This window comes from Budorcas taxicolor, chromosome 2 (genome assembly GCF_023091745.1).
Source record: "Budorcas taxicolor isolate Tak-1 chromosome 2, Takin1.1, whole genome shotgun sequence".
Classification (NCBI taxonomy): domain Eukaryota; kingdom Metazoa; phylum Chordata; class Mammalia; order Artiodactyla; family Bovidae; genus Budorcas; species Budorcas taxicolor.
This window is the reverse complement of record NC_068911.1, coordinates 15437864-15455226: the sequence shown is the minus strand read 5'-3', so window position 1 is coordinate 15455226 and position 17363 is coordinate 15437864. Positions and strand designations below refer to the sequence as shown.

At 49.7% G+C, this 17363-nt stretch overlaps 2 protein-coding genes across 2 annotated transcripts; both read right to left on the bottom strand.

Moving 5' to 3' along the window:
* Positions 1-933: 933 nt before the first annotated feature.
* Positions 934-1605, bottom strand: LOC128043457 (cytochrome c oxidase subunit 6A2, mitochondrial). Its single transcript, XM_052635801.1, has 3 exons — positions 1447-1605; positions 1159-1295; positions 934-1062 (listed from the first exon to the last, which is right to left on the bottom strand). The coding sequence occupies exons 1-3, from the start codon at positions 1517-1519 to the stop codon at positions 979-981; spliced, it is 294 nt and encodes a 97-aa protein (XP_052491761.1). The 5' UTR covers positions 1520-1605; the 3' UTR covers positions 934-978.
* A 13656-nt stretch (positions 1606-15261) lies between these two features.
* Positions 15262-17208, bottom strand: KRBOX5 (KRAB box domain containing 5). Its single transcript, XM_052658123.1, is given in 4 exon segments — positions 15262-15852; positions 15854-16008; positions 16010-16134; positions 16137-17208. Coding segments are annotated over 4 exon segments (1092 nt in total). The 5' UTR covers positions 16684-17208; the 3' UTR covers positions 15262-15587.
* Positions 17209-17363: the final 155 nt, after the last annotated feature.

Genomic DNA, 17363 nt, shown 5'->3' with positions numbered 1-17363 from the left:
GTGTTCTTGCCTGGAGAATCCCAGGGAGCCTGGTGCGCTGCCATCTATGGGGTCACACAGAGTCGGACACGACTGAAGTGACTTAGCAGCAGCAGCAGCGCTGTTCTAGGAGGGTGGGGCTGTTCGTGGGTAGAGATGTTTCTTACTCTCTCAGTTGACTGGGACCTGTGAGCATAAGTGCACTGTAAGCAGTGTTAGGAGAGGAGGCCAAAAGTAGTTCTGTGTGTGTGTGTGTGTGTGTGTGTGTGTGTTGGTCATGGGTTTCCGCTCAGGCTCCCTGGTAATGACAAGTGAGCTGACTGTCCTAGAAGGTGAATGAAATATCCAGAGCTTGAACCCTTGAATGGGGTCCCCAGAAGCTAGGAGAATCAGACTTCCAGAAAGGAAGCATCTAACTTCCCCCAAATAATACAGAAGACCCGTGAACGATGGTGTAGAGCATGACTGAAATATTCCAAATCCGGAATTAGCTCAAGAAGCCTCTCACATGGGGCTGTAGACCGTGTTTGAAATCACTGTTGTCTCCATACAGCAGGAACTCAGAGAGGCCCTCAGGGCGTGTCAGGCAACCTGTGGTACTTCAGGGCCTGCAGCCCTGAGTTCCCACCGGGCCTCTGTGAGCCGCCTGAATTTCAGTCATTTAATCTCTGAGCATCTCAAATTCCTCCTCTGGAGAAGAGAGAACCGAAATTATGCCTTGCTCCCAGGGTTATCATGAGAAATCAGTGTATGTGAAAGCCTTTTACAACCTAGAGCCCTAACCATGAATAGGTGAAAGGGGAGGGGCTATCTCCTACCTGTCCATCAAGGATGCTCTCGTGAGTCCCTGGGGAGTCAGGGTCTCCGGAAGAGCACGTGGAGCAGCCGCTGCACTGTGCGCATGCGCCCAGCTCGAACCAGCCCCGCCCCGTGGTCCCCAAGGAGCCGCGGACACACAGCTTCCGCAATTTTATTGTGTCTGGGGGCATCAGCCAAGCCTCAAGGCTTTTCATAGCCCGTGGGCAGAGGGTTGACCCGGGGATTGTGGAAAAAAGTGTGGTTGCCGTCTCCCCAGGAGAAGGGCTGCGGAGAGATAGGAAAGGGGAGCGAGATGTCAGTTTGGGGGTCCCCCATCCCCTGACTCACCCGCTCGCTCGCGTCCGCAAGGGGTCGGTGTACCTTGGTGCGGATGCGGAGGTGATGGTAGGGGATGAACGCCGGGGGCTCGCGGTGGCCCGAGTGGAGCCAGGAGTTGAGGGTGCAGAGGGCCACGCTCGGGAGCGCCAGCGCGAAAGTCAGGAAGCGCCAGGTGCGGGCTGCAGCGGAGGGTGGGGGAGGAAGGCAGGGGTGAGAGAGAGACGGGGGGGGGGGTCGCCAGGACCCTGGAAGGCCCCAGGGGCAGGGGGTTGGGGGGGAACCGAGGGACAAGGTCAGGAAGCCACAGGGTCAGGCCCCAGCTGCACTCACCTCCTGTCCCGCCATGCTCTCCCTTGGCCGCACTGGCCAAGCCCCGACTCAAGGACTTCAGAGGCAAAGCCATGTCGGTGGCAGAAGCTGGGGACAAGGACACTGTCCTTTCCTTCTCCTTCAGTGAGGCCTCGGTTCCCCTCCCCTCTGTTCCTGCCAATCACCTGTTGAGTCCCTTGCATGGGTGGCTATTTTTGGGGGTTTCTATATTTAAAGTGAGGCCTGACTGGCAAGAGGTCTTTCTCTCCAGGCAGCTTGCTCTACTGTGCCTCTTATTTTGGTAAGGGGACATTTAAAGTACAATAAGCCGTGCTTTTCTTAGTTGGAGGGAAGTAATTTTGCTCAATACTCTAGACCCCGTGATTGGCATACAGTAGGCCTTTAATAAATATTTGTAGAATGAATGAAGTGTCCTTTTGAATCTCAGGGTTTTTTCAGGTGTATACTGTATAATAATTTGTACCTTAAATGATCTCAGTGAAGTTTAAGTAAAGTAACAGAGGAAGTTTTAGTAACTTGTTGAACAGTTGAATGTTATATATAGTATTGCTAAATTATTCTGGGGCCCTCACTGAGCTATAATGGAATTCTTCCTACAGTTGCTTTTTCCCAATCGGACTTTGGAATTGCTACTGAGAAGACAGGGCCTTATTTCAGTTACAATTACTTGATTTCTTTGTCCACAGGCAGTCCAAATCTTAAACCTCCTCCCTACTCAAGATTACGGCTCTTGGTAAAAACAAAAATGGAGTATTTTTACCCGAAAAGGTCCTAGGTTCCTCTCTCTCCCCTCAGAGTTTTGCTGGTCATCACCAAACAATTCCCTGGGGATTCCCATCCCCTAGTCTCACCCTGGACGATCCCACTAAGAGCTCTTCTGTCTGGTGCTTGGCCAATGGCCCAAGGGCTGCTAGCATCCTCTGCTGTTGTCGCCCTCTTGTGGCACACATGCTCAAGTACACCTATTGTAGAAACTGATGAGACCATCCTGGCAATTTGTGATAATCTCATTACTACAGATTCTGGGCTTCCTGGATGGCCCAGTGAGTAAAGAACTTGCCTGCAGTGCAGAAGACACAGGAGACGTGGGTTTGATCCCTGGGTTGGGAATATCCCCTGGAGGAGGAAATGGCAATCCACACCAGTATTCTTGCCTGAAAAATTCCATGGACAGAGGAGCCTGGTGGGCTATAGTCCACAGGGTCACTAAGAGTCAGACACGACTGAGCAACTAAACACAGATGTGTGGGGAAAAGGCACTGGACCCAAATAAAAAGCATTGTTTAGTTGCTTTTCTATGTTATTGCTATAGAAATAACCACTATCTCATTGACTGGCAGGCAAAGCCACTGGGAAGACTTAAATTGGGTGTGGTCACTTCCTTGGTCACTTTGGTTAACTTGCCAAGTGTGTCCACATTGGAATGAGGACAAGGATAAAAGAATCTGAGTTTGGGGACTTCTCTGGTGGTCCAGTGGCTAAGACTGTGAGCTTCCAAAGCAGGCGGCTTGAGTTTGAGCCCCGATTGGGGAGCTAGATTCTACATTCTACAGATTTGATTTGCCACAACTGAGAGTTCATGTGCAACAGTTAAACAGATCCTGCCTGCCGCAACTAAGACCCAGTGCAGCCAATGAAAAAGAGAGAAAGAATCTGAGTCTTAGCATTAAAAAACCTGAGCAACCAGAAGTGATTCCTTGATTCAGTTAATATTTATTGAGCACCTACTGTGTCACACACTAGGCCAGAGACTCTGGGGGAGTCACACAAGTGACCTGATGTCGTGATGATCCCTAATGCCGCTGAAGCAGACGCCACATCGAGTGTGATAGGAGAGTTTGGGAAAACTTTCAGTGGAGCTGGGGCTCATATAATTAGGACTTTAGGTGATAGAAAAGGGGGAAGGGCTTTCTGGGAAGTCAGAAATAAAATAAGTACAAAAGCATGAAAAGCCATAGCCAGTAAAGCTGCAGAGATGGGGCAGAGCTAGGGTGAGGATCTCTGATGTTCGTGCTGGAGCATTTGACTCTTGTGCAGGCCACGCTGGGGGTGGGGCTTAGACACAGATGCTTTGAAGCAGGGGAGTGACATCAGATTTGATGTTGGAGCCTGGGGTTTAAGGGAGCACTATCATTGGTGGATTATACAGATGATGAACCAGAACGCAAGGACTAGAGGCAGGGGAGGCTGATGAGGAGTCTTCAGCAATAATCCAGGCAGGTGGCGACAACAATAGGCATGTAAGGTGGTAGTGCTAGCAACAGCAAGGAAAGGATGGACTTGAGAAATCTTCCCTGAGTAGAACAAAAAGGTTGGGGACTTCCCTGGTGGTCAAGTGGTCAAGAATCTGCCTTCCAATGCAGGGGACATGGGTTCGATCCCTGGTTGGAGAACTAAGATCCCGCATGCTGTGGGGCAACTAAGCCCGCACCTCACAACTAGAGAAGCCCCTGAGCACTGCAACTAGAGAAAGCCCGAGCACCGCTCTGAAGACCCAGTGCAGCCAAAACAATAAATCAATAAAATAAAAAGGATGTGGTGCCTGAAGGCACTTGAGTTGCAGCTGCAGAGCTACGGGAGAAACAGGAATCAAGGACTCGGCTAGTAAGCCTGGAAATGCGATGGGCAAGGCAATGAAGCATTTCTGTGCAGTCTGAATTCTCACCGGCTAACTGGACATTTTTTTTTTTTTATGCTAACAGCACATTGTTAGGAAAGCCAGCAAATAATTTTTATAAAACATAAGGGAAGTCATTTATCACTGATGTTGAGACATTGTTTAATATTATGTTTGTCCATACCAAGAAGACACGCTTTTCAGTAACTTACCTTTGCCTACCGCCTCTCTAAATCCTTCTGTAAACTGTGAAGTTTGAGGGACCAGAGAGAAGTTGTTCCTTTTCGATCTCAAAATGATGTTAGACCTCGGGACTTCCATAGTGGTCCAGTGGCTAAGACTTCACATTTCCCATGCAGGGGGGAGGGGCTCGATGCAGAGTGAGAGATCTCGATCCAACATGCCACAACTAAGAGTTCGCGTGCTGCGAATAAAGATTACACACGCCGCAGCTAAAAAAATAAAATATACCACACGTACCACAAGTGCAACAAAGATCAAAGATCCCATGTCCGGCTCAGCCAAATAAATAAATATGTATTTTTTTAAGTAATAAAATAAAGTAGTGAGTACTTTCTATGGGCCAGGGGCTGTTCTGACAATTAACCGAGAGAGAGGCTTTCCCACTTTACAGATGACTAAACTGAGGCACTGAAAGGTCTTAACCTTGCCAGTGGATCATTCCTATGATAAATGGCAGAACTGGGACCCAAAGGGTCTGGCTCAAGAGAGTTTCCTCCTAATTCCTCTGCTACAAATGCCTGTCTCATTAGGACACTTTTGAAATAGAAACTTCCTTTTGTCCATAAGTCCACCAAGTCTAAGACTAATACCTCTGCATTTTCTTCAGCACGTTTAGCACTCAGCATGTTTATTCAGGCTTTGCCAACACACCTGCATATTTAGACTCTACATCACAGTTTAGCTACTGAACAAGAGAAAACCACCCCAAGCAAAAGATGAGTCCAAGTTTGCTCTCCAAAAAGAATATGTGCAATCCTTTTATTTTTAATTCGGCTGTACCAGGTCTTAGTAGCAGCCTTAGGAATCTTTACTCTTCCTTGCTGCATGTGGGATCTTCAGCTGTGGCCTGTGGGATCTAGTTTTCTCACCAGGGATCAAACCTGAGTCCCCTGCATTCGGAGCACAGAATCTTCCCCACCAGGGAAGTCCTTGTGCACTCTCTTTTTTTAACTCGTGAACATTTTCTGGCTCATTCATATTCTTTCATCACGATATTTTAATGGCTACATACAATTCTTTCATCTCTTTTATTATTGAAATATGTCACTACTATAAAAAATGCTGAAACGAGCATCTTCACACCATGCACAGAGCTTATTTTTTGAAGCTCACATAGGAATCATCGTCAGGAGCATAGCTGATGCCCCATGTAGGCAAGGGCCTTTGGTCTTCATAAGGCAGATGTTCTTATAAAAATATGAATGGCTGCAGTTCAATTTGCTCATGTCTGAGCCTGAGCCTAGCTTGATGACCCTAGTCTGTTCATGGTCTTGGGAGCCCTAGGTAAAGCTCAGCAGCGCTGGGAATGCTCCTGAGTCAGCAGGGACATAGCCAGTGCAGTCAGCTCTTCTGACAATAAAAAGTGTTACAGGTTTGCAAGAACTTTGATCTAGTTAGCCACCTTAATCTGTTACTTTGTGACTATCCCAGCTGTCTCCTCCTATTGGGTTGGCCAAAAGATCATTAGGGTTTTTCTGTACCATCTTACAGAAAAAACTGATTGACCTTTTGACAAACTCATTACATTCCCCATCTAGCTCAGGCTTTCCTTCTCCCTTGCTGGGATTAGTTTGTTTCCTACTTGGCCTTCCTCCCAATTGCCTTACATAAAGCTGTCAAATATATTTCTTACTACAGGGCAGAGCTTCCTTTTCGCACAGCCTGGGACACGTACAAAATGTGAACAGTGATTTGTGAACCACACTGGGATAAAGGGTGGAGGCTGCTCCCAGCTGGAGGTGCCTGGCCCCATGCTTCTGGCCATCCCAGGCCCCACCCATCTGCCCTAGGATATAAAGCAGTGGTCTCAACTCTGGCTGCACAATAGAATTACCCAGAAGTTTTGCAAAATTCTTTTGCGTACATTGCACCGAGCGATCACAATGACACACAGGTGACTCAGACCGTAAAGAATCTGCCCACAGTGCAGAGACCCATGTTCGATCCCTGGGTCGGGATGATCCCCTGGAGAAGGAAATGGTAACCCACTCCAGTATTATTGCCTGGGAAATCCCATGGACAGAGGAGGCTGACGGGAGACCATGGGTCGCAAAGAACTGGACACAGCTGAGCGACTAACACACACATAAGGTTGAGAACCTTTGAACTAAAGGAGTATCTGTTGGCCCTCACTGCAGTGCTTCCCTTCTGAGCCACAGGTCCAGGGTATTAAGAAACTAAGATCATGGTCCTGAACTCGGGTGTGCACAGCTCTCAGTAGCTGGATTCAATGCCACATGATGATAAAATTTAACTTCACCAAATAGTCTAAATCTAAATGGTTGTCTCCTGGCTGAGGGTACCCAGTGGCCTTGTGGAAAGTTGAGAAAGTGGGTCCTGACAGAAGGCGGGTGTTTAGGTCGGTGTGAGGGGTGTGGTGGGTGAAGGCGGTACCCGGCTGGAGACCTTAGGACCAGTAGTTCAGTTCAGTTCAGTTCAGTCGCTCAGTCATGTCCGACTCTGTGACCCCATGAACTGCAGCACGCCAGTCCTCCCTGTCCATCACCAACTCCTGGAGTCCACCCAAACCCATGTCCATTGAGTCGATGATGCCATCCAACCATCTCACCCTCTATCGTGCCCTTCTCCTCCTGCCTTCAATCTTTCCCAGCATCAAGGTCTTTTCCAATGAGTCAGCTCTTTGCATCAGGTGGCAAAAATATTGGAGTTTTAGCCTCAACATCAGTCCTTCCAATGAACACCCAGGACTGATCTCCTTTAAGATGGACTGGTTGGATCTCCTTGCAGTCCAAGGGACTCTCAAGAGTCTTCTCCAACACCACAGTTCAAAAGCATCAATTCTTCGGCGTTCAGCTTTCTTTATATTCCAACTCTCACATCCACACATGACCACTGGAAAAACCATAGCCTTGACTAGACGGACCTTTGTTGGCAAAGTAATGTCTCTGCTTTTTAATATGCTATCTAAGTTGGTCAAAACTTTCCTTCCAAGGAGTAAGCGTCTGCCGGAGTCCAACTCCAGCAGCCAGGGATTCAACCTGAAGAGCTGAATGGTGTCAGCGAATGAGACAGCCTCTCATTTTTCTATGGACTGCCTGTTTATTCCAAGTTTAGGATTCTCTTTTATACTTTTACAAAAACATTAGGCCAGAGGTTTGACATTTTTGGTTCCCCTCTTCCAGATTTATTGTCTCCATAAATCATTGTTGCTCTTCAAACAGAGTTCCTGCTTCAATGATTCTCTCGGAATCAGCCTTATCATCTATTATCTACCTTTTCTAATGTGTCCTATAGTTAACTTGTGATTACATTGTTACTCATGCTACAGTCCTCAGTTTACTACTTATCTTCCTAAGCCTTGTTTGCCCGTAACATCCTGAGCTCACTATCTCTTAAAAACGCTTCTAGCTATAGTGTCTCTAAAAATTCCCAACTTCTATAAGCTATAGTGTTTGCTATGAAGACTCTACACATGGACATCACCAGATGGTCAACACCGAAATCAGATTGATTATATTTTTTGCAGCCAAAGATGGAGAAGCTCTATACAGTCAACAGAAACAAGACCAGGAGCTGACTGTGGCTCAGATCATGAGCTCCTTATTGCCAAATTCAGACTTAAATTGAAGAAAGTAGGGAAAACCGCTAGACCATTCAGGTATGACCTAAATCAAATCCCTTATGATTATACAGTGGAAGTGAGAAATAGATTTAAGGGTCTAGATCTCATAGATAGAGTGCCTGATGAACTACAGAATGAGATTCGTGACATTGTACAGGAGACAGGGATCAAGATCATTCCCATGGAAAAGAAATGCAAAAAAGCAAAATGGCTGTCTGGGGAGGCCTTACAAATAGCTGTGAAAAGAAGAGAGGCGAAAAGCAAAGGAGAGAAGGAAAGATATAAGCATCTGAATGCAGAGTTCCAGAGAATAGCAAGAAGAGATAAGAAAGCCTTCCTCAGCAATCAATGCAAAGAAATAGAGGAAAAGAACAGAATGGGAAAGACTAGAGATCTCTTCAAGAAAATTAGAGATACCAAGGGAACATTTCATGCAAAGATGGGCTCGATAAAGGACAGAAATGGTATGGACCTAACAGAAGCAGAAGATATTAAGAAGAGGTGGCAAGAATACACAGAAGAACTGTACAAAAAAGATCTTCACGACCCAGATAATCACGATGGTGTGATCACTCACCTAGAGCCAGACATCCTGGAATGTGAAGTCAAGTGGGCCTTAGAAAGCATCACTACGAACAAAGCAAGTGGAGGTGATGGAATTCCAGTTGAGCTGTTTCAAATCCTGAAAGATGATGCTGTGAAAGTGCTGCACTCAATATGCCAGCAAGTTTGGAAAACTCAGCAGTGGCCACAGGACTGGAAAAGGTCAGTTTTCATTCCAATTCCAAAGAAAGGCAATGCCAAAGAATGCTCAAACTACCGCACAATTGCACTCATCTCACATGCTAGTAAAGTAATGCTCAAAATTTTCCAAGCCAGACTTCAGCAATACATGAACCGTGAACTCCCTGATGTTCCAGCTGGTTTTAGAAAAGGCAGAGGAACCAGAGATCAAATTGCCAACATCCGCTGGATCATGGAAAAAGCAAGAGAGTTCCAGAAAAACATCTATTTCTGCTTTATGGACTATGCCAAAGCCTTTGACTGTGTGGATCACAATAAACTGTGGAAAATTCTGAAAGAGATGGGAATACCAGACCACCTGACCTGCCTCTTGAGGAATATGTATGCAGGTCAGGAAGCAGCAGGTAGAACTGGACATGGAACAACAGACTGGTTCCAAATCAGGAAAGGAGTACGTCAAGGCTGTATATTATCACCCTGCTTATTTAACTTCTATGCAGAGTACATCATGAGAAACGCTGGACTGAAAGAAACACAAGGTGGAATCAAGATTGCCGGGAGAAATATCAATCACCTCAGATATGCAGATGACACCACCCTTATGGCAGAAAGTGAAGAGGAGCTAAAAAGCCTCTTGATGAAAGTGAAAGAGGAGAGTAAAAAAGCTGGCTTAAAGCTCAACATTCAGCAAACGAAGATCATGGCATCTGGTCCCATCACTTCATGGCAAATAGATGGGGAAACAGTGGAAACAGTGTCAGACTTGATTGTTTGGGGCTCCAAAATCACTGCAGATGGTGACTGCAGCCATGAAATTAAAAGACGCTTACTCCTTGGAAGAAAATTTATGACCAACCTAGATAGTATATTCAAAAGCAGAGACATTACTTTACCGACTAAGGTCCATCTAGTCAAGGCTATGGTTTTTCCAGTGGTCATGTATGGATGTGAGAGTTGGACTGTGAGGAAGGCTGAACACCGAAGAATTGATGCATTTGAACTGTGGTATTGAAGAAGACTCTTGAGGGTCCCTTGGACTGCAAGGAGATCCAAGCAGTCCATTCTGAAGGAGATCAACCCTGGGATTTCTTTGGAAGGAATGATGCTAAAGCTGAAGCTCCCGTTCTTTGGCCACCTCATGCAGAGTTGACTCACTGGAAAAGACTCTGATGCTGGGAGAAATTGGGGGCAGGAGGAGAAGGGGATGACCCAGGATGAGATGGCTGGATGGCATCACGGACTCGATGGACGTGAGTCTGAGTGAACTCCGGGAGATGGTGATGGACAGGGAGGCCTGGCGTGCTGCAATTCATGGGATCGCAAAAAGTCGGACACAACTGAGTGACTGAACTGAACTGAACTGAACTGAACTGATAAGCTACAGTAAAATATGCTAACTTTACAACGTTCCTTAAATCTTTAACTTCTCAGTTCAGTCAAGTCTTCGCATGAGGTGGCCAAAGTACTGGAGTTTCAGCTTCAGCAGAAATCCCATGGCTGATCTACTTCAGAATGGACTGGTTGGATCTCCTTGCAGTCCAAGGGACTCTCAAGAGTCTTCTCCAACACCACAGTTCAAAAGCATCAATTCTTCGGCGCTCAGCCTTCTTCACAGTCCAACTCTTACATCCATACATGACTACTGGAAAAACCATAGCCTTGACTAGACGGACCTTAGTCAGCAAAGTAACGTCTCTGCTTTTGAATATACTATCTAGGTTGATCATAAATTTTCTTCCAAGGAGTAAGCGTCTTTTAATTTCATGGCTGCAGTCACCATCTGCAGTGATTTTGGAGCCCCAAACAATCAAGTCTGACACTGTTTCCACTGTTTCCCCATCTATTTGCCATGAAGTGATGGGACCAGATGCCATGATCTTCGTTTGCTGAATGTTGAGCTTTAAGCCAGCTTTTTTACTCTCCTCTTTCACTTTCATCAAGAGGCTTTTTAGCTCCTCTTCACTTTCTGCCATAAGGGTGGTGTCATCTGCATATCTGAGGTGATTGATATTTCTCCCGGCAATCTTGATTCCACCTTGTGTTTCTTTCAGTCCAGCGTTTCTCATGATGTACTCTGCATAGAAGTTAAATAAGCAGGGTGATAATATACAGCCTTGACGTACTCCTTTCCCGATTTGGAACCAGTCTGTTGTTCCATGTCCAGTTCTACCTGCTGCTTCCTGACCTGCATACATATTCCTCAAGAGGCAGGTCAGGTGGTCTGGTATTCCCATCTCTTTCAGAATTTTCCACAGTTTATTCTGATCCACACAGTCAAAGGCTTTGGCATAGTCCATAAAGCAGAAATAGATGTTTTTCTGGAACTCTCTTGCTTTTTCCATGATCCAGCGGATGTTGGCAATTTGATCTCTGGTTCCTCTGCCTTTTCTAAAACCAGCTGGAACATCTGGAACGGTAGTAGATGCCCGGATTATAAGGCGGGTGTAGCTGGAGTTGCTTGAGGGACTACTGGGAGATGAGCTAATGGAATAACTAGACTCCAGGAAGAGAATGGAGGGTGGGAAGCTGAAAAGGGCCGTGGAGGTGCTCGTCCCGCCTCTGATAACACCCATGTGCTTTCGGGGCTCAAGGCCCGCCGCATCAATGGGGCTCGTTGGAGGCGAGTGTTCAGAATCGCCCCCCTGCTCCGGGAAGAGGCGGCTGCCCGAGAGGCTGATCGTCGCCAGCTCTTATCCACGGAGACACCGCACCCACATGTCTCCTGCATGACTCCCGAGGGTGCAATCAGCTAGGGTTGTTCGACCCCAGCTCAAGGAAAGCCACCCGCTGCGTAGCAAGGGCCCCCTCTCCACATGGCAGAACCCAGAGGGGAGCGGGAGGCAAAGGCTGCGAGGCACGCCGCCAACTCTCAAGGCCGGCAGCCTCCGCCGGGCCTGCTGGGAAATGTAGTCCGCAAGGTGCCCCGGGAAAACGAGGTGCGTTGACCCCCTAGCCCCAAAGACCCCGAGACCCGGATAGGGAGGGCCTCGGGCATCCTTACTCAGCTTCCGGCAGGGGGCGCTCCACCCACGGCCGCCCTGCTTGCTTAGCACCTCCCCCCAAAACGCCCCACCTGTCCCCCAATCTTCCCAAGACCGGCTGAAACGGTCAGAGCAATGAACGCAACACAAAGAATCGCGGAGAAACGGCATCCCAGTCCCTAATTAGAATGTGAAAGGAAACGGCTAGGAGCGGTTTTTCCTCAAGCGAGAGATTTTTAGATGTCACCGCACCACGTTAAGCCATATCACCTCGGCCAGGGCTCGCTCTCCTGGGCGTCCCAATCGCGCGCGCTTTTGTTTCATTTGCTATACAGTCTATTACTGGAATCACTGGTGTAATAAGGTCCGTTCATTAGATGATAGTACCGGAGCATGGATAATTTCCAGACTTTGATAATGTCCTTGTTTTTAGAAAATACACATTATTTAGGAATATAGAGCGATGTTAGCATTTTGAACTGAGAGGAAATAAGAGAAAGGGCCAGGGTATCCTGAATCCTACGGAAGAAAATCGGCAAATCACCTGGGCAGTGATCAGCCCTTCCTAAAGTTGATCTGCCCCTGTCCCATCTGGGAGGCGGGGACTCAGCAGACATGGAGTTCCTGTCCTCCCGGAGTGTGACTAGCTAAGGGAGGGAGGGAGGGGTTGTGGCTTGGGGCTGCGGTGCTGTTCCCATCCCTAGTGCATGTCCAAAGCACTTACCAGACACTGTGGAGCTTCTAGGTGGGCGGGACTCTCGCTGCCAGCCTATGGCACACCCAGTACATAGCACCAGCCTCTGTACCGCCCACCAGGCTCAGAGGTGGAACCTGGGTCCCAGGAGTGGATGAGATCAGAGACAGAACTGGATGGAGTCCGAGCTCATGTCCAGAACTAAGCAGAAGCAGAGCCAGCTCAGGGGAAATGGTATTACTGACTCCCCCTCCCTCTGAGCCCACTGGGTGTCTCCACACTTTCTTGCTTCCCAAAATAGCCCTTCCAGGGATGTCTGCCAGGGGCAACTCCCCACCGAGGCTCACAGGGTCCAGTACTCACCCTCTGACCAAGGCACACGGGTTTGCCTTGCCTTGCCGAATCTGTAAGCTCTGTCCCTACTCCCTCGCAGATATGGAAAGGAGTGTCAATATTGGAGGGTGATATCTCAGATGGGGAGACAGGGGATTCAGAGGAGGAGGGAAGAGGAGAAAAAAATGATTGGGGGAGGGGGCAGGAAGGGGTGACAAAAAAGAGAAACTGCCTCCACTGCATGAAGAGTCTTGGTCACTCATGAAAATGTAGGTCACCCCCAAATGCCTTTCTGTAGCAGTCAGGCAAGTAATACAAATGAAACACACTGATTCAGGGATACAGGGAGCAGTGTGGACTGTCCATGTCCCAGGCAGATATTACTCGGCCCTGTCAATAGCTGTTGCTGGAGAGAACCAGTGTTGCTGAATTTTCTGATCCTCTCCCCTCTCCCCAAACCAGATATCTAGATTGTGATGTGAAATCTCCCGATTTAAATGTTGGCTCATGGGGATTCCCTGGCGGTCCAATGATTAGGACTTCCTGCTTTCCCTGCTGAGGGCATGGGTTCGATCCCTGGTCAGGGAACTAAGATCCCTCAAGCTGCAAAAGTGCGCATATGTGTACACACACACACACACACACAAAGTTGGCTCAATAGTTCACACACACACACACACAAACACACCATGAAGGCCAAAGCTAACGTGTTTGCCGTCTCTGCCCTGAACACTGGTGATGTGCCTGGGCATTATCACTGCCTCCCTCCCAGCTCAGGGCACAGTGAATGCTGAATAAACCCCAATTCCTGTTTCCAAGGCCCGGTCTGCCTCCCTGCTCCAGGCAGAACGTTTCTACAACTGAGAGGATGGAGCGCAGGGCTACTTACATTAAAGTGAGAACCAGCTTCAGTTGACAGAAAGGGATTTTACAAACAGATCCCCCTCCCATGTCCATCTCCTCCATGAACCTCACGACCATCTGCACCTACAATTTTGCAGAGAACAGAATCCAGCTTTGAGGAAGCTGAAGCCTCAAGGTCACGAGTAAGAAAAACAGGAGCTGATCATAACATCCATTTATTGAGTGCTTACTATGGATGTGCCCGGCTCAGGCCTCTCGCTCAAACCCTGGCTTGTGCTCTTTGAAATGCTGTCGGCAACAGGGAACATTCCAGAACCCTTCCCTTCATCACAGACCCAGATTGAGGAGGCAAGTGGCATCCATTAGATGCACCTTCATGAAGACTCTTAGACTTGCTGCAGGTGACGCCCTTTCTCCAGCGCCAGCACTGGGTTCGAGTCCATCTCCTTCATGACACCACACTACCCCAGGGCTGGGGCTATCTCCCTCATTTCTGTAACCTTCAGGAGGAGGCAAAAAGTGCGCTGGTGTGATACCTGCAGACTGACACCCCCAGTGACAGGGTGCTCAGCTGGAAGCAGAGTTGGCAGCCGAGTTTTGCCGAGTTACCTCCTTGACCCAGGTGTTTCAAGTCAGTGATCCCATGGGAGCTTACTACCGTCCTGGGAGGCAACCATCACCCTCAGTTTTACAAATGAAGAAACTGAAGCTCAGAAGAGGCAGACTTGTCCAAGGTCATGCAGTTAGGAAGAGATACTCTGTGCTAGAAGCTCACATCCCTTCCCTTTGGCCCTTATTCTCTGCGGTACAGTTCTATAAGCACCGAGCTGCTAAGAGGCAAGATTTCGGGACAAGGCACCAGAGGCATGGGTCTCATGATTCCTTGGGGCAGGCACTAGGCCTCCCCCAACCTCAAAAGGGCTACGTTCTGTGCCCCTCCCAGGAATACTGCCGGCTACAAGGAGAGCAGAGCCCCACAGTTTAGCCTCTGCTCTGGGCACACATTGTGCTGTGCTTCGAGAAGCCTCCCTCTGGCTCCCATAGACTGTTTTACCAACAGAAACACATTTGTTTACATAGGCAGCCCACCCCAGTGGTCAGACTACAGTGCTGTGCGCAGTCCCCAGTGTCTGGGCACACTAGATTGTCATCATTTCCTCCTCTTTGATGGGTCAGAGAAAGAACCTGGGAAACCTTCGAGGGAAGAGGCTAAAGGAGAGGAAGGGGCAGATGACCAACCTCTGGTCTTTTGCCCCCACCTAGAAATGCCACCAAGCTTCCTGGTCTGTTGCTTTGGTCCTGGGCCCCACCAGCTTCACTTTGTAGACAGCTGTCTTTCAAAGGGATCATACACCCCTGAGCTCACCTAATGGTCCCCAGTTCAACCTCTCTGAGCCCTGTGCTAGGACACACCCTTCCTTCTGGTCCCCTCTGGGGGTGAGGCCCTCCCTGACCTCCTTCTTCTCCACTGTCTTCCTCACGGGGGTTTTCCTGGCATGTGGCCCCATTCTCCTGAGCGGAGGGGGCCACAACTCCTGTGTAATTCGCCCCCTCACTCCCTGGACCTGTGAAGGGATCTGATCAGCGGCTGCCAAAGGTGCTTTGCATCTTAAAGCAACCTGGCCAGTTCAGTCCATCCCCAAACTCTCCCTCCCGCTCGAGTCCCATCTCCAGGGCCTCAGAGAACATGACCAACCCCACTTTTCTGTCCCAATTCCTCCAGCCTGGGCTTCCCTGATTCAGCCCACACATCAGCAGCCCCAGAGGAGCAGAAGAGGCCTGCTGAGAAATTCTGGTCCCCTCAGTCTCCTGAAGGACTGCACCAAAGTCAGAGCTGAAGTTTGGGCTGCAACTTAAGCCAGGGGTGTTGGCAGGGGCTGCCACCCTGGTGCGTCCGCTGTGCTGGCCCAGGTAAGGAGCTGGGGGCAAAGGCCTTGCCCCCAGCAGACAGAGGGCTTCTCTCCGCGGTGCGCCACCCGGTGGATGAGCAGGGGAGAGCTCTGGCGGAAGCTCCTGTCACACTGGCTCAAAGCCCAAGGTTTCTGGCCCAGGAGTGTTGGTGCCGCAGCAGATTTGAACTGTCTACAAAACTCTCGCTGCAGCTGAGTTTGGTGCGCTTGTTTCTTGCCTGTGTGCGAGCACTGTATTTAAGAAGCTTGGATTTGTGGGAGAGGTTTTGCCACATTCTGGGCAGGCGTGGGGTCGTTCGCTCACATGGACTTGCTGGTGCTTGGTGAACTGGGTGCGCTCTTTAAAGCCACGCCCACACTCAGGACACTTGAAGGGTCACTCTCCACTGTAGGTGAGTCGGTGCCTTAGGCAGTCGGAGCTGTGGGTGAAGTTCTTGCTCCTCCTCCGCGTGCGATCGCTGGTGCTTGAGCAGATAAGAGCTGCACCCAAAGCGGTCACCACACCAGACACAGAGGCAGGGCTTCTCACAGGTGTGGGAGCGCTGGTGCTGCGCCAGGTTGGAGCTGAGGCTGAAGTGCTTGCCGCAGTCCCCCGCAGCTGTAGGGCTTCTCCCACATGCGCGTGCGCTGGTGCTGGATCAGGCTGAAGCTAACACAGGAAGTCTTGCCACATTCGGCACAACTGTCAGGCTTCTCGCCCATGTGGCCCCGCCGGTGTCCGAGCTGCGGCCAACAACAGGCTCCTCGCACTCCAGACACTTATGAGGCCGGAGGCCTGAGTGAGAGTGACGGTGTCGCATGAGGTTAGAGCTCAGGCTGAAGCAACAGTCACACTGGGGACAGGGGGACGGTTTCTCGCCGGTGTGTACCCCGTGCTGCTTAACCAGATCTGAGCCCCGTCGGAAGCTTTTGCTACGCTGGAGACAGCAGTAGGGTTTATCACCGCCGTGGCTGCTTTGGTGGATTGAGATCGGGGAGGTAGTCAATCCACACTGCTGGCACTCGAAGGCTCCAGGAACCGCAGGAGAGTTGGTCTTGGCAGGAGTTTCTTTCTCCCCAGGGCCAGAGACTGACCTACCTAGGTACCGCAGGCCCAGCATCATTTCCCAGGCGGCCGGCTGCCCCGGCGACCCCAAGGGCCGCTTGCGTGAAACAACTCCGCAAACAAAAGCGGACCTTGGGATTTCCTGGGATCCAGACAACCGGTTCCCCCCCTGCGCGGCGCCGTTGGAGTCCTCCCTTGCCGTTTCTGGAGCCCGCGACTCCATAGCCGGAAGAGCGTCCCGTTTCCTAGATACCAATCACTCAACTCACAAGCACAACCAGAGCTGAAGACTCTCGGGACCCAGGAATCCGGCACCGGAAACGGAAATGTCCACTAGCTCGTGCCATTCTAGGAAGTGGCAGCAAACGGTCTCTGTGAGTTTAACCCTCTCGTTCACCTGGCGGAGCAAGTGGTCCCATCTGCAGGCGCTATCAGGAACTTGACACTTTCCTTTTGGCTCGAGGTTCAGACCCCATCGGCGCAGACTTCGGTGCCCCGGCCACGGCTGGGGGGCGGCAAAGCGAGCTGTCGTTGCCAAGGACACGCTGGGGGCAGAGTAGACACGTCACCTGGAGTAGCACCTTACTGAGACTCCAAGGTCGGAGGTACTGGTCCACCTGAGGCCCTTTAGTTTCCCATCGATCCTAAGCTAGACGTGTTAAACTTGGCGCAGACTACATATCCCAGCATGCACCGCACGCGCCTCTAGGTTTCTCACAACGATTAGATAGATAACCACTACGCTCCACATTTTTTTCTGCGACTGTGCAAGTCAGAGCACCAGGATCGAGAACTACAACTTCCAACCTGCAGAACAGCGGCGGCGCTATTTAAAAAGCGTCAGAGAGGCGGTGCCTGGCCACGCCCCTCTTTTCCAGTTCCGCTCCCTTGGACGAGCTGCGA

Excerpts from the sequence above, each read along its gene's own strand:
- LOC128043457 (XM_052635801.1), bottom strand. The coding sequence starts at position 1,519 with ATGGCTTTGCCTCTGAAGTCCTTGAGTCGGGGCTTGGCCAGTGCGGCC. Across the intron at positions 1,296-1,446 it reads AGAGCATGGCGGGACAGGAG|CCCGCACCTGGCGCTTCCTG; the intron begins GTGAGTGCAGCT and ends CCTCCGCTGCAG. Across the intron at positions 1,063-1,158 it reads ACCTCCGCATCCGCACCAAG|CCCTTCTCCTGGGGAGACGG; the intron begins GTACACCGACCC and ends ATCTCTCCGCAG.